General features: G+C 42.6%; 1 protein-coding gene across 2 annotated transcripts in view; it reads left to right on the forward strand.

The window, feature by feature from the left end:
* The window catches only part of RNF38 (ring finger protein 38), a 112,151-nt gene that overhangs the window by 57,203 nt on the left and 34,909 nt on the right, over positions 1 to 20,039 (forward strand). The window contains exon 2 of one of the 2 annotated variants that reach the window (XM_056325461.1): positions 231 to 301. In XM_056325461.1, coding sequence (XP_056181436.1) covers positions 231 to 301 — 71 coding nt within the window. Of the gene's footprint in view, positions 1 to 230; positions 302 to 5,435; positions 5,801 to 20,039 lie in introns of those variants that run through there. The other variant, XM_056325462.1, reaches the window with a different exon arrangement.

Genomic DNA, 20,039 nt, shown 5'->3' on the forward strand with positions numbered 1-20,039 from the left:
AAAACATTGTTGGTACACTGTGCAAAATGTCTCTCGGATGTGTATTCTGTTACCAAAATTAAAAGCATTACTTGTGAGACGTAGCAGTTTGGCAAATAAATGTCTCTTCTGTGTGGGGAGAAAAGAACATTTGGTACATTTGTTTTTCTTTTTAGCGTTCACACTATTTGGGTTATCATTTTAATGATTATTTTTTTTCTCTTCCCCCCCCCCCCCCCCTTCTTTTGTAGGTAGCATTGGTACACCCTTTCAATGCCACTCAATCCATCAAGATCACATTTGTAATGATGACAGTGACAAGGTGAGGCTTACATAAATGTTTCCTTCACAAGATGCATATACATTAGGTATTTTTATGTATTGCCTTTACTATACAAAGATAGATTGTTTTGCAGGTATAGCTGTCAATTTTCAGCGTTACTCTTTGAGCTGTCTCTAGCATACTAAGAAATTTATTTTATTCAAGACAATCTTTTAGTCAGTTAGGAGAAATTTGTCTTAAGTACTGTGTTTTCCTTTTTGCTTATATTCATTTGCTATTGTAAACATTTGTAATTTGCCATATTGACACCCTTGGTTAATAAAGAACAGCAATGTTACTGCTAATATTTAGGTAATGTCTTGTTGCTTCTGACTTCAGAGGTTAGAGCCTAGCTAAGTATTCAAAGCTTCTTTGCAGTAGCTGTATTTTCCTGTTTTGGAGTTGGGAACTTCATGTTTCACAGATCGGAAGCTTTTGTTCAGTGCTGCAGCCTTAAAATACCAGTCTGTCTAGTAGTGTGCAGGCATTTTCATAACATTTTTTTGACATATTCTCAGATTAGCTTGCTTTGAGTCAGTGGAGTGCTGGATGTTAAATGTTCAGTGAGACTTGGATCAGTAGTGTAGGTGGCATACAGAAGGGAGAAGTTTTGACATTGAACCACTGGTACTGTTGATGGTTTTACCTTAAGCTTTACTGTCCATAAATAATACAAATGGGTTAACATTAGTTATCATGTGTTACATTGTTTGCAAGTATGACACTTACTAGTAAACCAACTTTTTGGCTTGAGGTGCCTGGAAAAGGGCATGTATTAGTCAAATTGTAAATTACCTTTCTTGGGAAATGGAGTGTGACCTGTATGGCAGTGCCTTGATAAGTGCACAAATCCTTGTATGCTGTAATTCCAGAATAAATTAATTTCCTAGTTGTTCCAGCTTATCCTAGAGCAAGATTTGTCATCAGTGCAAGATTCTTGTACGGCTCTACTGCCTTTTTTTCTTTTTTCCCCTCTTGCTCTTCTTTTCCCCTGTTCTTTTTTAAAATTTAATTTTATTTTTAAGTATCATCCTAGATTTGGGGCCTGGTTAAACCTACAGATAATGGTCAAACATGCTATCCAGAACATGGCAAAATTATTTTTAAGTTTCCAGTTGATTAACTGGCTAACCATTTCCAATAGTATTCACTGCTTTGGTTTTTGGTCCCTGTGCACTGTGTTACTAGAAGATTCTTGGGTGAGGAGCAGGTGCGGGAAGTCTACTTTCAGAGCCATCCTAAGTGCACCAACTCAACACTGACGTTCCCTTTTATTGTTCATACTTTTCTCATTACAGGCAAGATCACCTCTGTGTTAGATTGATTGTCTTCCCTTAGTTTCATTTCATGTCAGAGTAATTAAAACTGGTTTAAGTCTTGTTGGAAATTCTGTTAGGTGCTTCACAGGTTTGGGAGGAGGGAGTGGGAAGGGGTGTCACAGATTACCTGATTTAAATTTCAGAACACTGCATAGCCTTTTAAGTTGTTTGGCCCACCAGCAACACCTGCTTCCATATTAACAGAGGAACTGGGCCACAACTTTACTTTTTTGAATATTGAGGGATGGTGGGAGAAAACAATCTTTCTCATTGGTATTGATTCTGCACCAAATGAGAGTTCCCCACTGTAAACACTGACAAAAGTGGAACTAGTATAAAAAGGAGAAAGAATGTGGTTTGGGTATATTTCAAAGATACATATTCCCTCAAATATCAGTTTTATTTGGTAGGAGCTTTGCTTTCTTTGTGAGAATACATGAAGCTGTTTGCCTTGCATTTTATAGCAAATGCTAGCTGATCCTTTGATTAAAATGGGAAAAACAGTAAACAATCTTCAGAACAGACGTCTGTACTTTTCTCAGACATACCACTGAACTCTGTGCTCATTTTGAAATAGAAGATAGAGCACTAAGGCTCAGTTAGTGTCATTGGGAGGTATAAGCCAACTGGATGTCTGTTTTTTCTAATTTTTATGAGCTTGTGTATATAAATATACTTTCTTTTGTTCTTTTTTTTTTTAAATCGGCAGTAGTGCTTCCTAAGAGCAGCTGGTTACTATATGAGGGTACAATTGCAATTCTATACCACTCTTGCTTTTATTTTACATACGCCTATATTTTTGGTTAGTTTTTGAACTGGTTATTAATTTCCAGTTCTGATTTATTCTGCCATTACAGAGTGACAGGACCTGTTCATTTTGGTAGGAATATAATTTAAAGATTAAATGCAGGATTTAATTGATCTAAAATCTAAAAATTTTGATTTATTGTTGGACATTTTTGTATTGATTCTAGAAACTTTGAGAAGCATGCCTTCAGAATAGTTTGACTTCTCTTTGATTAGTTAATATACATTGTTTCAGTGAAATAATTTACTGGTCTCTGCCTGACCGTGTGTAACCAAGTTTTGCGTTACAGAAGAAATGGTAGAGGATGGTACTTGATGGGCAAACTGCATGTATTTTACAGTAGGTTCTCTCCACAAGCCTTCATTTCCTAGACAGCAGCATGAAAAAAGTTCCACACCACACATGCTAAAGGAGTGTTGCAATCTTAATGAAAACTATTCCCAGGCTTCCACTCCAATTACTTGATTTTGTTGACTTTGCACATGAGAATCGTGAATTTGTGTGCAGTGACAGCAGCAGGAAACCAAAGTCTTAAAATTTTTCGTGTGTGGACTCATTGCATTAAGAAGGATATGACATTGTTGAGAGCATTTTCTATAGTACTAAGAACCTGTTTAATTTCATAGCACCAAAACTAGTACTTTGCGTGTTGTCTTAAAAAAAGATGTAGTTTAGCGTAAGGTAAGAGTGCGTTTCCCATCTTACTTGTTTCTGCAAAGTGATGATAATTGAGATATATTTTAAAGTAATTGTTCCTTTGGACATGGGAGCTTTTAAGCCTCAGTGCACGAGTCAGGGGACCCTTTCTTGATGTTTGTAGTTTCTTTTATTTTGCTTTGAAGTATAACATGCTGTATATGTTTAATACCTATGATTTTTAAATCAGTGAAATACTTAAAAGCTGAAATTCTTGTTCTTAAAATAATAAAAAACAGAACTGAATAAATTTCTTTATGGAGCACAGCATTTAAGGAAAGTTATTTATAACAAGGAACTATTACTCCTTGGAAATACTACTTTTTCTTAATGCCCAAGCAGTGGCTTCCTACTAGCGTTAAACAGAGGGATAGATGGAAGTATACTATCCTTCAGAGCCTTTTAATCATACTCAGTTTATTTAAAAATATTTTTTGTTCTATGGGTGGTTTGCTGAAATGGAAATGAAACTTCAGTGATGCAACTCTTAACTACTCTTGGGACATTGCTTTTCACAGATCTTAATGAAGTTATGTATTCCTTAGTTCTCATGTAGTTAAAAACCAAATTGACCACCCAGTAGTAATGAGGGGGGACACCACCATGGGAGCAGTCCAGTGGAATTTTTTCACTACCCCCAAGGGGCAGGAAATTATTATCATTTCCTATTACAATTTACCTGGCTTTAATCCTTTTAAACTTACTGTCATTTATTTTCATAGTATTATATTACTCCTATTAGATTTGTGTTCTTATGTATGTAAAGAATTTCTTTTTCCTTGGTTCTTACTACCTGAATACATAACTACAGTATTTGATTCGCTATTTCTAACCTTTACATTTCCCAATTATAGTTAACACACCTTCCTTTACTTTGGTAATTTCTTGTTCCTGAACTTAACTGTCATTTGCCTGTCTTGATGGGTGCCCAGTTCTCAGTCTGTAATCCAGTTACTCTTTGTAAAGATGTTTTTTCACAAGAGGGGTTTACAAGTTCTAACACTAGGGGAAAAAAAGAAATTACTTCCTCCCTGCTTTGGATGGTGCAGTCGGGTAGGATAAGCCTGACAACACTCATCTGTATCTGAACTCATAATGATTCACAAATTCCGTTATTTTAAGGTCCATCACATATAGTTTATATGCATCCCTTGTGGGGGATGTGTGGCAGGCAATACATAGAAAAATGGGAATAATAGAAGGAATTTCAGTTTCAAAACTGGAAAAAGTTCTTCCTGCCCGGTTCGGACAGCACCAATCCTGCCTCTTGGGGCGGCTGGCCTCTGCCCCCCCGCACAGCCTCAGTTAATTCTTCAGCCCTTCTCACTGCACCCCTGGCAGCTGTAACGATGCAATTTACTGATTTTAAACTGCTTTTATGCCCAGTGAAATTGCGTCCTTTGGAACATATAATTGTTTGTATCTACAGCAGATGGCTTATTCTGTTTTCCAGGATCAGATTCGGGGGAGGAAGGTTTGAGAGGTGGGCACAGCCAGGGTGAGGGTCTCGGTTAAGGGAACAAGCCCGGGTGAGTCGGTTCTCTCCGCGCCCGGTTCGTTCGCTTGCTGAGCGGCTCGGCCCCGGGAGCGAGCCTCCGCGGTAGCAAGCGCCCGATCGTGTTTCTCTGACTCATCAGCACGGGACGTGGCTCCTGGGGCTTTTCCCGGTTTTCCCAGCCCGCCTCAACCCTCCTGCCTGTCAGCAAGGCATAGGGAAGCCCCGAGACGCAAAGTATGAGCTGGAGCAGGCAGCAGGCGCCCGTCGGCGAGAGGCTCATGGCTTTTGTGACGCGGCCGAGCACAGACTGCGCGGCGCCCCCGTCCCAGGGAGACCCCACGGGCGGCAGCAGCGCGGCGCCCCCCGGGGCGCGGCCGTCCCGCGGCGCTGGCTCCTGCCCCCTCCTGCTGGCGCCGCTTCCCGCCCGGCGCTTGCAGCTCGCCGCGCAGGTGCCCGCAGGCCTGCCGGCGGCGGCCCATTCCGGTGCGAGCTGCGGGGAACGGAGCAGCGGGGCGGCTGCCGGCCCCAAGCGGGGGCTGCGCTGTGCTGCCGCCGCGCGGGAGGGGGGGAGGGGCGGCCCGCAAACCGAAACTAAAAGAGGGCGGGGCGGGCCTTCGTTCCGGTGCGCATGCGCGGGAGGCCTCGGGGCGCGCCGCGCGAGGGAGGGCTGCCGGCCCCGCCTGCTCGTCCGGCCGCGGCGGTGACGTACGAGGCCAGCCTCCGCCGCCCCCTCCCCCCCCCCGTGCAAACAAAGGACGCCCCGCGTCGTCGCTCGTGGGGCGGGGCGAGCTTCCGAGGGCGGGGCCGGCCCGGCTGGAGAGTGACGTCACCGGCCCCCGGAGACGGCGGGGAGCGCGCGGGGCCGCGAGGCCCCGGAGGAGCGGAACATGGCGGGCGGCGGCGGGCGCGGGCCGCGGGAGCGAGCGACGGTGGCGCGGACTCAGGAGGGGCGAGGGGCGCGCGCCCTGTGATCGGGCGGAGGCCGCCGGGCCGCCGCTCCCGGAGCGACCGCGCGGGCAGGCGCTGTAGGCCTGGCCCGAGGGGCGGCAGCGGGGTCCCCGACCGACGCAACTGGAGGCGGCGCGGGAGCCCCGACGGTGACTGCGAGGGGCGCGGAGGAGGCGGGGGCGCGGCCCCGCCGTGCCTCGCGGCCGCAGGGACCGACGTGCGGACGGCAGGTAGGGGCGGGGGTGGGGCCTCGGCGCCCGGTGGCCCCGAGTTGCCGGCGTGCAGCCCGGTGGCGGGGGGCGGCGTGCCGTTTCTCGGCGGCGGGGCGACTTCTCGCCGGACCCGGCTCCGCGGGGTCGCCGTTCGTAGGGGTGGAGGGCGGAGCGGGCCGCGCGGCCCGGCCGTGAGCCCGCTGCTGCGGAGCCAGAGCGGCCCCGGGCGGCCCGTGGAGGCCGGTCGTGCTCGCACGTGGGGCGGCCTGCGCGGTGGGCGAGAGCTCGGCCGGGTCAGCGGGGGGGCGCGGCGTCTGGTCCTGTTAAAGGTGCTTTGTCCGCTTTGGCAGAAGTTAGGACTGGAACCCCCAGATGAGCTGGCTTTCCAGGGCCGAGTTGCTGTGTGCTGCCCTCCAGGAGACAAGCGGGTTCGATGTGCTGCGTGCAAGGAGAGAGCAAGTGTTTCTGGAACACCGAACAGCTGTTCGTCCGCCCGGCCTTCCAGTAAAGTGAAGTTTCAGGGCATCTTTAATCCTCTCCATTAGTTGAGAAAGAAGCGTTCGGGGAAGCACTGATGTTGGCGAGCAGACGTTGTAGGGCATACTGTTAGTGCTTTACAGTATATATGAGTTAATTTTTATAACTGTGTAACATGAAGGGGATTTTTTTTTCAAACATAAACTAGAAGGGTGCTTCATGTTTCCTCAAGAAGTCTATTTTAAAACCGTTTGTACATTGAGATGTTTTTTAGAGCTGTCCGTCTTAAGTTGTAATTGTTTATAGCAAATAGTTATTACTTGCGCAGAAGTTGTTGAACTGTAAGTCGTGAGGATGTTCGTGAGTGTATAGCATTTGCATTTTGAAACCAATTTTTGAGGGTAGTATTTGGAGCAAATGCGTATGTTTTGATAAGTTTTCAGATGTATAGTGAGGCAACTGGAATGGTAAGATGAACAAGACTACTATTAGTGTGCTTTATTCAAGTGTTGCTTACCGCTTGAGCAGGTGTTGCTGCTAACATGCTTGTTCTTAAATGCCATTCACTGAAGCAACTACTTTGATTCCAGTTGCCAAATTTATGGTCTTTATCTACATCCCCAAGGATCTGGCTATTTGCTGGCCCAACAGATGCTTTAGCTGCTTTGCAGTGCTGCAAGAATGAAATACAAACCTTTTTTGCCTTCAAGGGGATACTGCAGCTGTGGTACTAGAAACTCACTGTTCTGAGAAAGAGGGGGAAAAAAACCCACCTCCATTTGGATATTTGACGTGTGTGGAAAGGGAAAGGAGGGTGCAGTCTTAGAAGATTGAATATGACACTGGAGAGCAAATAGGTGCCACAGCAGATTAGTGGATAGTGAAAGCTGATAATGTTGTTGATCTTGCTTAATCACCAAATCTCTACAAAATATCTTTATACATACATAGAATAACAACGTGAAATTTTCCAGGAAATTGTTACCAGGAGGTGGTACATGTTAAGAGTGGTAATTGCAAGAAGAAAAGTGGTGTATAAATAAAAGGGGCTTATAAATTAGGGGTCTCAAGATTCTTTGATGCAAAACTGATTTTGCCATCTTGCTGATGTATAGAGTGGGTTATATTTTATTTGATATGCATATGGTTCTCTTTGGTTATTTTTTTTTTTTAAATAGAAGTATAGTAAATACTAAATTGAAGTTGAAAATTGATCAGCCTTTGCTGTGCACCTGCAGTGATACAGGAATCTCAGTATTTAATTGTCTTTTGTTTTTCTGAAACATACAGCTTTGGCTCAGAAGTAGACATCAGTGGTGTTGCTGTTGTGATTTGTGAAGGTCATGCATCAGCTTATCTAAATGCATTTTTCCAATGTGTGTTGTTGACATAACAGGAGATAACTTATATGATTTAAATTGATACTGTTGATGAAGTCAGGTTACTTTTTCAACTTTACTAATAAAGTCTTTTAATAATCAAATGGTTTCTACGCAAGCTCTTATTAGAGTATAAAAATGGTGCAGTTAGGAAGTCAAGTTACATCTTCAGAGCTACTATTGAACTGAAGCTTGAATTGTAGTATTGTTGCATTTCAAAGCTTTCATATGTGTTTGTCCACGGAAACTATGTGGGCTAAATTGCAAATGAATCTAATGAGAATTAGAAGTCTTTGGCTTCTGAAGATTTTCTCACTTAATCTTTGCATGTAGCTCCACCATGGCCACCCCCTAACTCTAGAGGGATTCAAAAGGTAGGAATAGGGGTACAGGTAGGATGTGAAATTTCACTTTTCTTATTTTTAGACAGAGAGTTGTTTTGACTGTGGAGACTGATCCTTGAAACTTCTGGAAAGATACGTGTTTGACTTCACCAGTTCATGCAGTAATGCAGCTTGTGCTTTCCTTCTTTATGTAAGCATCTCTGTCAGGTTCAGTAATCTAATACAGCATATTTAAAGACTGTTGTGGGCAAAGCTTTATAGGTTTCTGATTTATCAGGATGTTTTTAGTGTTTTTTACACATCAGCTTCACTAGGGATTAGGTAGGTTCCTCTTTTTCTGAACTCTTGAAAGATGAAGGAAACTTCCTTTGCTTTTTGGTGCCACCTACTGATTTCTGTTTGTCAGAACATAGAAAGCTTGGGCTTTGTCTTTAACGACAGTAAAATGCTAACAGCAGCAGCACTTTAAAAACAGTGGGAAGGGAAAAGAAAGAAAGGAAGCCCTTTTGCACCTTAAGGATTTTGCTGTCCAGCCACTTTGTTGATTGCAGTGGAACTGTTCCTCACCTGGTAGAAAAAAAGTTAAGCAGTATAAATCTTCCTCAGCTACTGTCTTCTGTAGGCATTCCAACTGTAAAAAGATTGGTGCCTTTGCTCTTGCCCTCTCAGAAGAAGAGAGACTTTTTTAATGTCCACAGTTCCTGGTTCTCAGCACATCTCAGATTTGTTGTCCTAGAACTTTTTACTTCCTGGTTCACTAGCAGTAACATTGCTTTCTGTATTGCCCACTTATGATCTCAGATAATATAAAAAAGTGTGGTGCTTCATGTGAGCACCACTTCATATGCTGTATTTTGCTTGCTTTCTGTTTTAAGTAGCCCTTTTATCTTCTAAGTCTTGCAGTTTTGTTCGTGTCTCTGAAATCTGTGTACACGTCTGTCCTAGGCAAATGCAGCAATTGTGTGAATTCAACCCTGCACTCTTTTCAGAACTTCTTATCTTACCATTATGGTTTGTCTTTGCCAGCTCTTTTTCTTTCACATTGCAGTTAGAGTAAATCATTCTGTGAGCAGGGATGAGAGCGTTCATGGCAAAGCTTATGGTGCTGCTGAGCAGATGCTCTGTCTGGCAGTCTTCATGAAAGCTTTTGGAAATTGCCTTCTCTCTAGACAAAAATTAAGAACTTTGCTCCCTTATTTAGATTTTTTTTCATCAGGTTATCTGTGATGGGATTGTTCTTTAAAGAAACTAATGTGCTGAATATTTTTGGTGAGCTGCGTTTTTGAAATCTGATTCTTAGAAATCAAAGTAAGTTTTTTGCAAAGAAATTTAAAACTTTTTGTTGTTAAGTACTGAGAGAGGGCATTTTTGTTTGGTGTCCTCTGTGTGTAAATCTGTTGGGAAGACATTGGAACTGAATGTGAAACAAGAGGGGAAATGAAGAGATTGGAAACATAAGAGTAGGAACGATAAAAGAGAGGATTCATTTTAAATGACATTGTGGAAGGAACTTGTGAAGATGAATAGCGGAGTTCCAAGGGGATGAGTGTAGATTTGCGAAAAATGTACAGATGTGAACACAGAAAGCCTGGCAAGACCCATAGGCATTTTGTATTTGAATATCTACTGAGCATAGGTTAGAGATCACATGTGAAGCTTTCATCCTTTTAATTCTCAGTTTGCTTGTGTCAGAGCACTTTTTCTCAAATTCTAATACAGAGACCTAGTATAGTGTTTATATTCTCTGGCTCTGCTTTGAATATGTGAATGTTTACCTATATCAGTAGTTGAAATGTGCCTTAGGAGTTTCGTAGGGGTGATGGTGACTTTGTTCAGGGTAGGGCAGAGCTTAAGACTGTATTAAAAAAGTACACATATCACTGAATTTCATGCATGCTTTAAATTCTCATGGGGTTTTTTGTCCTTTGTAAAAATGTGGGATGAGGTTTGAGAAGTCAGTCAGCAAACCATGCTTACTTGAGTGCATTCAGGGGAATGAGGCTTTTTTCCCTTCATGTATCATCTGATATGTATCATGTGGCTTGTTTTGTTTTGTTTTGACAAAATTTACTCTGATTGCCTGAAAAAAATAAATCCTGCTTTCTAAAGTAAATGAAAAGATCTACACAAGTCTAAGCTGTTTCTTGAAGCTGAAGACCTGAAATGTTTTCTCATTTTCTTCTTTTAGGTTAACTTAGCAGAAAATATAAATTCTTTGATTTTGCTGTCTCCCATAATTCGTCACTTACATTAAGGGGACTGAGTTCTTTATCCATTACATCCCATTATAAGGATTATACATATGTCTAGATGACCTCTGTTAGATGACAGCCTCCCAATATGTGTATTTTGTAGGGGCAGAGGAACCAGCCGCTGTTGCAGCAGTTTATATGTTCACAGGGCCTGTGGTGAGTCTGATGCATGCAAAAATGAAGTTCTACAACCTGCTGGGGGCAAAAGGTGTGTTCAAATCCCAACTAATGGAGAAGAACAATTTTTTTCCTGAAGTTTTTAAAAACAATTATTAAATTATACAAGCTGTTAGTAAAAATGAAATGGCCCATGTAGGTTTAAAACAAGTACTCTATAGTGTGTAGTGCATAGTCTAAATACAGTGAACTTTAAAAGGAATCATAGAATCATTTGGGTTGGAAAAGACCCCTAAGATCATGGAGTCCAACCATGAACCTAATACTGCGAAGTCCACCACTAAATGTCCCTGATGACCATGTCTACACGTATTTTAAATATCTCCAGGGACGGTAATTCAACCATTTCCCTGGGTAGCTGTTCCAATGCTTCAACACCCTTTCAATGAAGAAAATTTTTCTGATACCCAATCTAAGCCTCCCCTGGCACAACTTGAGGCCATTTCTTCTTGTGCTATCACTTGCTACTTGGGAAAAGAGACTGACACCCACCTCACTACAACCTCTGTCAGGTAGCTGTAGAGAGCGATAAGGTGTCCGTCCCCTAAATCTCCTTTTCTCCAGACTGAACAACCCCAATTACCCTCTGTTCCTGGTTAGACTTGTTTTCTAGACCTTTCATGAGCTTCATTGCTCTTCTCTGGACACTCTCCAGCATCTCAATATCTTTCTTACAGTGAGAGGCCCAAAACTGAACACAGGATTCGAGGTGCAGCCTCACCAGCGCCCAGTACAGGGGGACGATCACTTCCCTTGTCCTGCTGGCTACAGTTGTTCAGATCCAAGCCAGGATGCTGTTGGCCTTCTTGGCCACCTGGGCACACTGCTGGCTCAGGTTCAGCAAGAATCAGCACACCCAGGTCTTTTTCTGCCGGGCAGCTTTCCAGCCGCTCTTCTCTGAGCCTGTAGCACTGTGTGGGGTTGTTTTGACTGAAGTGCAGGACCTGGCTCTCATTGCTGAACCTCGGCCCATCAGCCCAGCCTGCCCAGATCCTTCTGCAGAGCCTTTCTACCCTCCAGCAGATCAACACTTACCCAGCCCTGTCGCGATGGAGGGAAGACACAGTCACTCATATTGAGTGATCAGCAGACTTCGTTTATTGTACCTTACAGTCACCTTTTATGCCTTGTTATAATTAGTTCATACATATTATGAAAGTTAAGCTCATTATTGGTTAGTTGCCTAAATATCAAGCCCGCCCCTAGTTTCTCTTCTGTAGTTACCTGTTCCCACCTGTAACATTCTTTTCCCACCGGGATCTTCCTGTTACTGTGTAACAAGAACAGCCAAAGACAGTGCATTTTTGCTTTACTTCACATAAGCTGAGAGCAATGTGCATTGTTGTCCAGCCAGCTGGACTATGTCTATGTGAACTTTTTCAGCTAGCCAGTTATCCACACAGCGTCTGCAAACCAACTGAGGGTGCAACTCGGTCCCCTTGTCCAGATCATTGATGAAGATATTAAACAGAACTGGCCCCAACACTGAGCCTTGGGGAGCAGCACCAACTGGCTGGTGACTGGCCACCAACTGGATTTAACTCCACTCCCCAAAACTCTTTGGGACTAGCCATCCAGCCACTTTTTTACCCAGCAAAGAATATGCCCATCCAAGCCATGAACAGCCAGTTTCTCCAGGACAGTGCTGTGGGAAATGGTGTCAAAGGCTGTACTGGAGTCCAAGTAAACAACCACTTAAAACAGGATCCTAGATATGTACTGTTGTTAAGGATGGTTCTTCAGTGTATAAGCACATAGTGTTCTTCAGTGTAAATAAATCCCATTTTAACAAGAAATTGGTTAGTAAGATGCCAACCTTAACTTTATGCTCACTGAGCATACCATGTGTTCAGCTCCTTGTAGGTGATACAGAGCATTTACTTGTCCTAAACTATATGAATGACAAAGTAAAGCCTTTGTATTTGTTTCAGCTGTGAAAGTTTCCTTTTATGTTGGAAATGACCTGGAAGAAAGAAAGAACAAATTAAGTGTCAGAAATTTGAGAAGCAGAGAACTGAAATACAGAGAGGAGCCCTGACACTGTGGTGTTGGAGATTGCTGTCGGGGTTACATACTACAATGGTTGCAGTTGTACTGTGTGCCATTTGGGACGCGTTGTCTCACTTGTTCTGTGGGATCTCCCCAGAGAAGAAGGAGACTGAAAAAGGTAGAACTTGGGAGTGCCTTATTCTTAGAATTAAATATCTTGGCCCTCTTTGAATTTGCAGGCCTGTGTTTAAATACAACTCTCTCTTAATTTTTATGACAGCTCCCGCCACACCCCTAATACCAGTGCGTGTATATTGCAGTATTTTGAAGAAAATCTGTATTGACATGATAGTTTGGTCATATCAGGTAGGTAGGTAGGTTGTTTTGTGGATTCATGGCATAGTTTCTAGATTAAGAATATTTGTTGAGGCTTCAGATTTCTACCAATATGGAGAGACTGGAAGATTGTAAACTGTGGTGTTGCTGAATAAATTAGATCCTGACTTTCCCCAGTTTCTGAGAACACATAGTACTGCATCATACACAGAGATTTTTAACAGTACAGTGTGCTGAGCAGAGACATCTTTTGCAATACAGCTCCAGTCTTGTGGTGACAAGTAAAGACAGTGACAGCAGCCAAATGTGACTATGCCCTACCACAATAGCTGTTGAGGTATTATGCCAGCAGTCCTTTTCCTAGGAACACGTTTGTAGTGCTGACTTGTGTTTGTCCCTGTTGAGGTAAGGACATCAGTTACAACAGTGTAAGTAACATTTATAGCACTGTAAAGGTAATCTCTTTGGGGGCTGAATATGTTAATTGCTGGTTAAAATGTATTGTTCTTTCAAAAGTTGATTCATGCCTCTGTAAATACTAGTTCAGGTGCTTAGGTGGTAGTACGCCTCAGTTCAGCATTTGGATATCCTTTAACACTTTGTCAAGAAATCTGGTCAGTGTAACATTTATTTACCTGAATAAGAAGTTTCAGTCTTCAGTGCTCAAATGTGATCTTGTCCATTTACATATATTGTGTTTCATATGTGTGCATGCTTGTACGCACACACATATATATAGTTTAATGTGAGGAAAAAATTCTGTAAGAGGAATGTGATTTGTCTTATAATTCTCTTAATTACCCTTTTTCTGTTGATGTACCTTTATGTTAGTTTCGCATGCCTAAATGAAAAGTCAACAGTGAATATGTACTATACATTCAAACTATTTGTAGAGAAGACTTTGGTATTAAGACAACCTTGAGCCAGAATTCTCTTCAGACTCCTGTCACATCAGCTAAAGAGCAGAATTATTTTTAAAATTGAAAGCTTGATCTTTTTAAAATGTGGCTATATCTGAACACCTTTTCTTGATTTCACTACTTCCCTTTTTCCCTGGCATTGTTGTAAGTATCAATTTTGGTATGTTTTGTGGCATTTAAAGTGATTTCTTTGCAGTAATGAACATATTTTAATGGTACACATGCAAAGTTAAATGTGTTTCAGGTTTTGTACATAAGGAAATTAGCCCTCTTTCTGTAGCCACAAATTCGCGATTTTAATTTTTAAAAAAATCTCCTGTTTTATTTACATACAAATACAGGAGTTTAGGACTCTGTGTGCTAAGAAGTTGCTGTGAGCACCATCTCCTGAAACAGCATTTTCTGTGTTGTGTTAGGTGGTGTTGATGTCAAAACATGGATACTTTACTCAGATCTTGGTAGGCAATTTGGAGATGAACTCATATGAAATGATAAACTGAACAAAAATTAAAAAATCAAATTGGGTACTAGTACTATTTCTTGCATAATTTTTGAGCTTTTCCATTTTAAGAAAGAAAGGTTACAAATACTTAGTGAGATACTATATGTAACAGGTTTTGCTTACTGCCATAGTTCACGTTAACTGCAGGAAACATCTGCAGAAAAAGCATAAATTATTTCCTATTTATTACCACCCACACGACTGATAAAGTTGAGTTCCAAACTGAGACCATAAGTTGTGATTTTAAACTAAAACTAATCTTCTTCCAACAACTTTGTTTTTTAATAGGGAGGTGTAGCTGAGTTTTTCCCTTACTGAGGTTTATCTGGTGTTTTGGGTTATCAGAGGTAATAATCCCTGTTTGGAAAAAAATACCTTGTTATGATATAGAAAGTAGTCAATATCTTTGTGGTGAGTTCAGCAGCACTGACATTGCTTTGATTCATTTCTCTGAAAAATGATTGCAAAATCTTATCATATTTCAAAGGATTCTTGTTTGCATGCAGCAAGTACTGCAAGCAATAGCAAATACTAATAAAATCCAATTTGAAGAACTTTTAAGATGGCTGTGTGTTTCTTTGATTCTTAAACCTGCTTTAGTATTGGAGAAGGAGGTACTTCAGATGTGATATATGGGTTGCACTGTCCTTTTTGTATGAGCGGTAGAACTTGAAAACAGAAATGTGTATCCAACTAAACACAGTTTGCTTCTTTTCTTGCTATTGAGTGCTGCAGTGTGTCAGATAGGATGCCAAGATTTTTGCATTTTTTTAATGTTCTTGAGCATTTTGCGTTCACATGCAGCAAAGAAATATTCCAGCATTTAGTATGAGAAATTGATATTTAAGAATCAAATTCTTAAGACTGTGTAAAATATTTACTGTGTATAACTTCAGCAGTTTAGGCTTAGCTGTCTTTTAATGTTTTTTGTATACCCTAATCACCTGGTTAAATGAAGATGTCCTTTCAAAGAAAGGAACTGATACAGAGAAACTGTGGAAATGTCTGTCAGCCTGATGCTGAATAAACAACAAATTAAATATTCAGATATGTTTTGATCATAAGTAAAATGAGAAGATATATTTGGTAGAATATGTTCTATGTTGTTGGTATGCAGTCTGCTGTTGCGGGCCTTGGGTCTTTTGCAGAAATACTTCACGTGAAGGAGTCATCATCAGTTCTGGTTGCTGAAGAGCAACATTGACTGCTGTGCTCACCATCAGTAAATAATCAATTTATCCTATTAACCATGACTGAATTATGAATAGCCCAGAAAGTTTATTAATGAGTTTTCTTGATAGCTTGTTAGATACAGAAACAGTTTAATTGATACATGCCATCAAGCTTTGAAACACAAAAAAAATTAGACTTGTATCCTCTCTATTGTGTTCCTTTTACTAAATACTATGCAAATTTTTGCTGTTTACTATCAGAAGGGCTCTTTAATTCACATAAATTATTAAGAATCCCAATATATGTAAACCTGCTACATCAAATTTTTACTGGCAACCAGACATTGTTGTTAATGGTTGGTTTCCGTTTCAAGATGGAGTTACTAGGGGTTTTTCTTAGTGTGGTGATATTTCAAAAACAAGTGGGAGGAAGCATTGTAGGCTTCCTTTCAGAATGATGTGCCTTGCTCTAAGGGCTCTTCTGTCGCTGGGAATTGAAATACAGAGTATTTTCTCCTTACTCCCACAGAAGGCTTTTCTTCTGAACTGCTTTTCTTTTGTGCATTTTGCTATAGCCATAGCAACAGTTAGTGTCATGGTTAGTGTTTCTTCATCTCTTATTTGTGGAATTTTCATCCCAAGTACTAGTTACATACTGATTTTATTAATTCTTGACCATGTCTTCTAAGTCCCGAGGGAATTGGTATCCCATTTTTAAATACTGAGGTGTATCTGGTGTTCAGAGGGGAAGCGACAGTGATACTTCGTGTCTCAAGGGGTAGTAGCTCTTGGTGTTGTACCCCAAAGTACTATTTTGAGTTGCACTTAACTGCTTTCAGAGGAGGATGCTTCTAAAAGCCTAATGTTCAGCACAGAGTGAAAATCAGTTACTCATTTCCTTTACGCTTTTGCAGACTCACAGAATGACTGAGTTTGGAAGGGACCTCTGGAAGTATCTGGTCCAACCCCCCTGCTCAAGCAGGGCCACTGGGAGGCAGGTGCCAGGACCATGTCCAGGCAGCTTTTGAGATCTCCAAGGATGGAGACTCTGCCACTTCTCTGGGCAACCTGTGCCAGTGCTTAGTCACCCCTACAGAGTAAAGAAGTGTTTCTTCATGTTCACATGGAGCCTCCTGTGTTTTATTTTGTGCCCACTGCCTCTTGTCCTTTCACTGGTCACCACTGAAAAGAGCCTGGCTCTGTCCTCTTTGCACCCTCCCTTCAGATATTTGTATGCATTGATGAGATTCCCCAAGCTGAAAGTCTCTTGGCCTTTCCTCACAGCAGAGATGCTTTAAGTTGCTTAATCATCTTTGTGGCCCTTTGTTGGACTCTCTCCAGTATGCCCATGTGCTGGGGAGCCCAGAACTGGACATAGTACTCCAGGTGCTGTGTCTTGGGACTTGTAGACCTACTCCAAGAATTGGCTTATTATGGCCTTCCTTTCATCCACCTGATTTGTTTGAGCCAGCTTTTGGATTTGGGAAGGACTGTATTTCTTCACAAATCTTTCATTAGACCGAATACAGGTTACCTTAGTGTTTCTCCATCGGGAAGTTGTCCTGTGTATGTCCAGCCAGCCACGCTTCCAAGTTGTCTCTTGGTCACAGCTCTGAAACAAAAGCTTGACTAGAAAGAAATGGCTCTGAATATTAATGGTAGTGATGTTTTTCAGTAAAATCTGAACAGGACTTGAAGAAAATATCTGATGCATTGTTCAAAGCAGTGGTCTTGAATGTTTACATGCAAGAGTTTGTGTTTGGTGCCTGGAGGATGCAGGGTGTGGACAGCAATATTAGAATTTTTATTTTCTCTTTATCCAGTTTACCTGCACTTTACCACAGTGTTGTACCAGATTGTGCTCATTATCAACAGCCATAAAATTTTCCAGTTCTTACCAGAGAAGTCTTCATGTCTGTTCCAGATGTTCTCTTACTCATGAGAACAGGTAAAATGGTGATTTGAATAGTGGTGTGTAGAAGCAGAGGTTCTGAATCCCACTTAACACTGTGGAGTTTGAGCAGGCATTGTTCTCTGCTCGATCTGAACTGGCACATGGCAGGATGAGAAAGACCACTACATTAACCAATGCGACTAAGCCAGCAAAATTCTTTGGCCAAACCCAGTTACACTGGCAAAAGGTTCTTATTGCTGGTGTTTATTCTGTCAGCTGAAGGTATTTTAAAGACCTTTTGCCAGTAAAATCTGTGTCATCACAGTATGATTCTGCTGGCAGATCTTTGTACACAGACAAATCCTTTGTCGTGTCTGCCCTGTGCCCAACTGGCTAATCTTTGTTCATTATGTCTTGTAAAAAGCACAGCAATTAGGCTTGGAAATGGTCCATCTTTCCATAAAATCTGAAACTTTCTTGCCGCTTGTGGCACAAGGCTCTTAATTTATTGCACATACTTGCTTCTTTTTAGTAGCTCCTTTCTAGATTTATTTAGAGCTACAATTTTAAGAGTATGTTCAAAGGAAACATCACGCTTTATGTATAAACCCCAAGAACTTGTTATGTGTTGGCTTACAAGTTCATAAGATCACGCTTTTTTTCCTCCTGTTCCTTCTTTCCCTACTGTTATGCAAAAAGTAGGTGTGGGTCCCTGAGGGGTGAGGAACAACGGTTGGCAGGTGAAAGCTTTGGCTTTAAGGAAAAGCCTAGCAATACCACAGTGGGAACCCTGGGACACCACTGCTGATCAGATGGGGACCCAACGCAGTGGAGCCCTGCTCCAGGAGTTAAGCTCAAGGAAAGCATCGCAGGGGTGGATACTAAAACTGGTGCCGATTAACATGTGCTGTGCCCTGTTTTGCTCAGTGGGCTCACTGATGCTGTGCAGGTGCTGTGGTCCAAATTCTGAGATCCACAGTGGGCCACTATCACTGGGGCCTCTGCAAAAGTATATACAGATGGGGGAGAATGAACTATCCTGGTTTACTGTGAGTCTTGCACCCTACACCCATCCTTTTAATTTTGCTTAAATTTTACAGCTTAGGGCAAAGGGTGAGTGGCTTCGGAGTTTTTTTTCCATATTTTCCTTAGTTTTTACAGTTTTCAGAGGTAGTCTTCATCTCACTCTTCCTTGACTGTAGAATCTGACAGTAATCCTTAACATTTTCTGTGTATCATTAGTGGAAGAGTTGTGTGATTTTTGTGAGGGTCCATGGGAGAACATCATGTCTTGTAAGCCTAAGTGTGTCTGGTCAAGGATGTTTTCAGTGCCAAAAGGGGATAATAAGAAAAGGATGAATAAATAGGAGCATTCTGAGACACAAACCTGACCAACGAAAACTAAGGGAGGCAGTAACGAGGACCAAACCAGTTCAGTCACTGATTGATGGTGTTATGTCAAATGTGGGAATGTTTATTTCAGTGAGATTCTTTGATCAAAGACCTTGTCAAATGGGATTATAAAGGAAAGGGGGAAGGCATAAACAAAATACAGAGAGACACAAACCTGCCAGGTTATTAATAGAGACAAAGACAAGAAACAAACCTGGCCAATCTCCGGAAAACTATGCGCAGACAAGGACTTTGTGATTGATCAGGATGCAAACCTGAGGATCCAGGAAGCTGGAGGGAGTCAGTGGGACTATGCCAGCTGAGGAGGCAATGTGAAGGGGAAGGGAGTTGGGGAGAAACAAAATGGGGCCAGACAGAAAAGGGGCGAGTCATGTAAACTCTAGCCAGTCTTTACACTTGTCTGAGCCCTGTGACTGATCACTGCAGTCTGTCCTATATTGTTAGATCTTTTCTTAACTATATCTCTGTGTCATCTCTCTTTCTGTTCCATCTGTGTGAGTACTACAGGGACTAAGTGAGACCAACTTGAGAGGGAACTAGGCCAGTAACTGGAGTCTTGCTGAAGTTCCAGCAGGGGAAGTGAGCAGAGGGTCTCAGTGTCAGGAGCTGGCGGGGCTGAAGCTCTCTAGGTTATCTTGTAGATTTCCTACAGACTTTATATCCATAGTGCCAGCTACTGGTGGAACTGGTGTGAGCGGACTGGGTGCCAACTACTGGAGTCAGATATGGGCATCCCTGGTCTATATCAGTTACTGGAGCAGGTGGGGTCTAAGTACCAGCTGCTGGGTTAGGTGAGTATCTAGGATGCTGGCCCCTGGGGCAGGAACGGTGTGTGTCCCCAGTGCCAGCTACTGGGGGGACCAGTGTGACTGAGGGTCTCGGTGGCAGGAGCAGCAGGACTGTGGGTCACAGCCTGTGTGCCTGGTGCTGACTGCTGGTGGGGAGTGTCTGTATCTTCCAAATCTGTGCACAGGTATGTGTGGTTTTGTATTAGCTGGCCATCTTCAAGCTGGACCAGTTTGCAAGCAGGGGACCTTGGGACCAGACTAGGATGTCAGGCAGATGAAGGCCTGTGCTGGTGTTTTGGGGGGATCTGTGAGTATGGGATGCCTGTGGGACAAGTGTGTGAGTGCTGTGTGTCTACAGTGAGCATCAAGATGGACCAGCTTGGTGAGTCAGGGACTCATGGGGCAGGTAAGGGAGCCTGGGACCAGGGCAGGGTTGCCAGGTGGGCGAAGGGGCCATGATGATACTTGGGATATCTACAAATGTGCATATGCTTGTGAACCTGGAGAGTGCCGTGTATGTGCGGCACTAGTGACCTTCTGTCTTTGCCAGCCCACGAAGAGGGGACTTGGCTGCTGGTGCTTGTGTTTATATGTGGTCCTGTATGTGGATGCTG

Source organism: Falco biarmicus, chromosome Z (genome assembly GCF_023638135.1).
Source record: "Falco biarmicus isolate bFalBia1 chromosome Z, bFalBia1.pri, whole genome shotgun sequence".
NCBI classification, from domain to species: domain Eukaryota; kingdom Metazoa; phylum Chordata; class Aves; order Falconiformes; family Falconidae; genus Falco; species Falco biarmicus.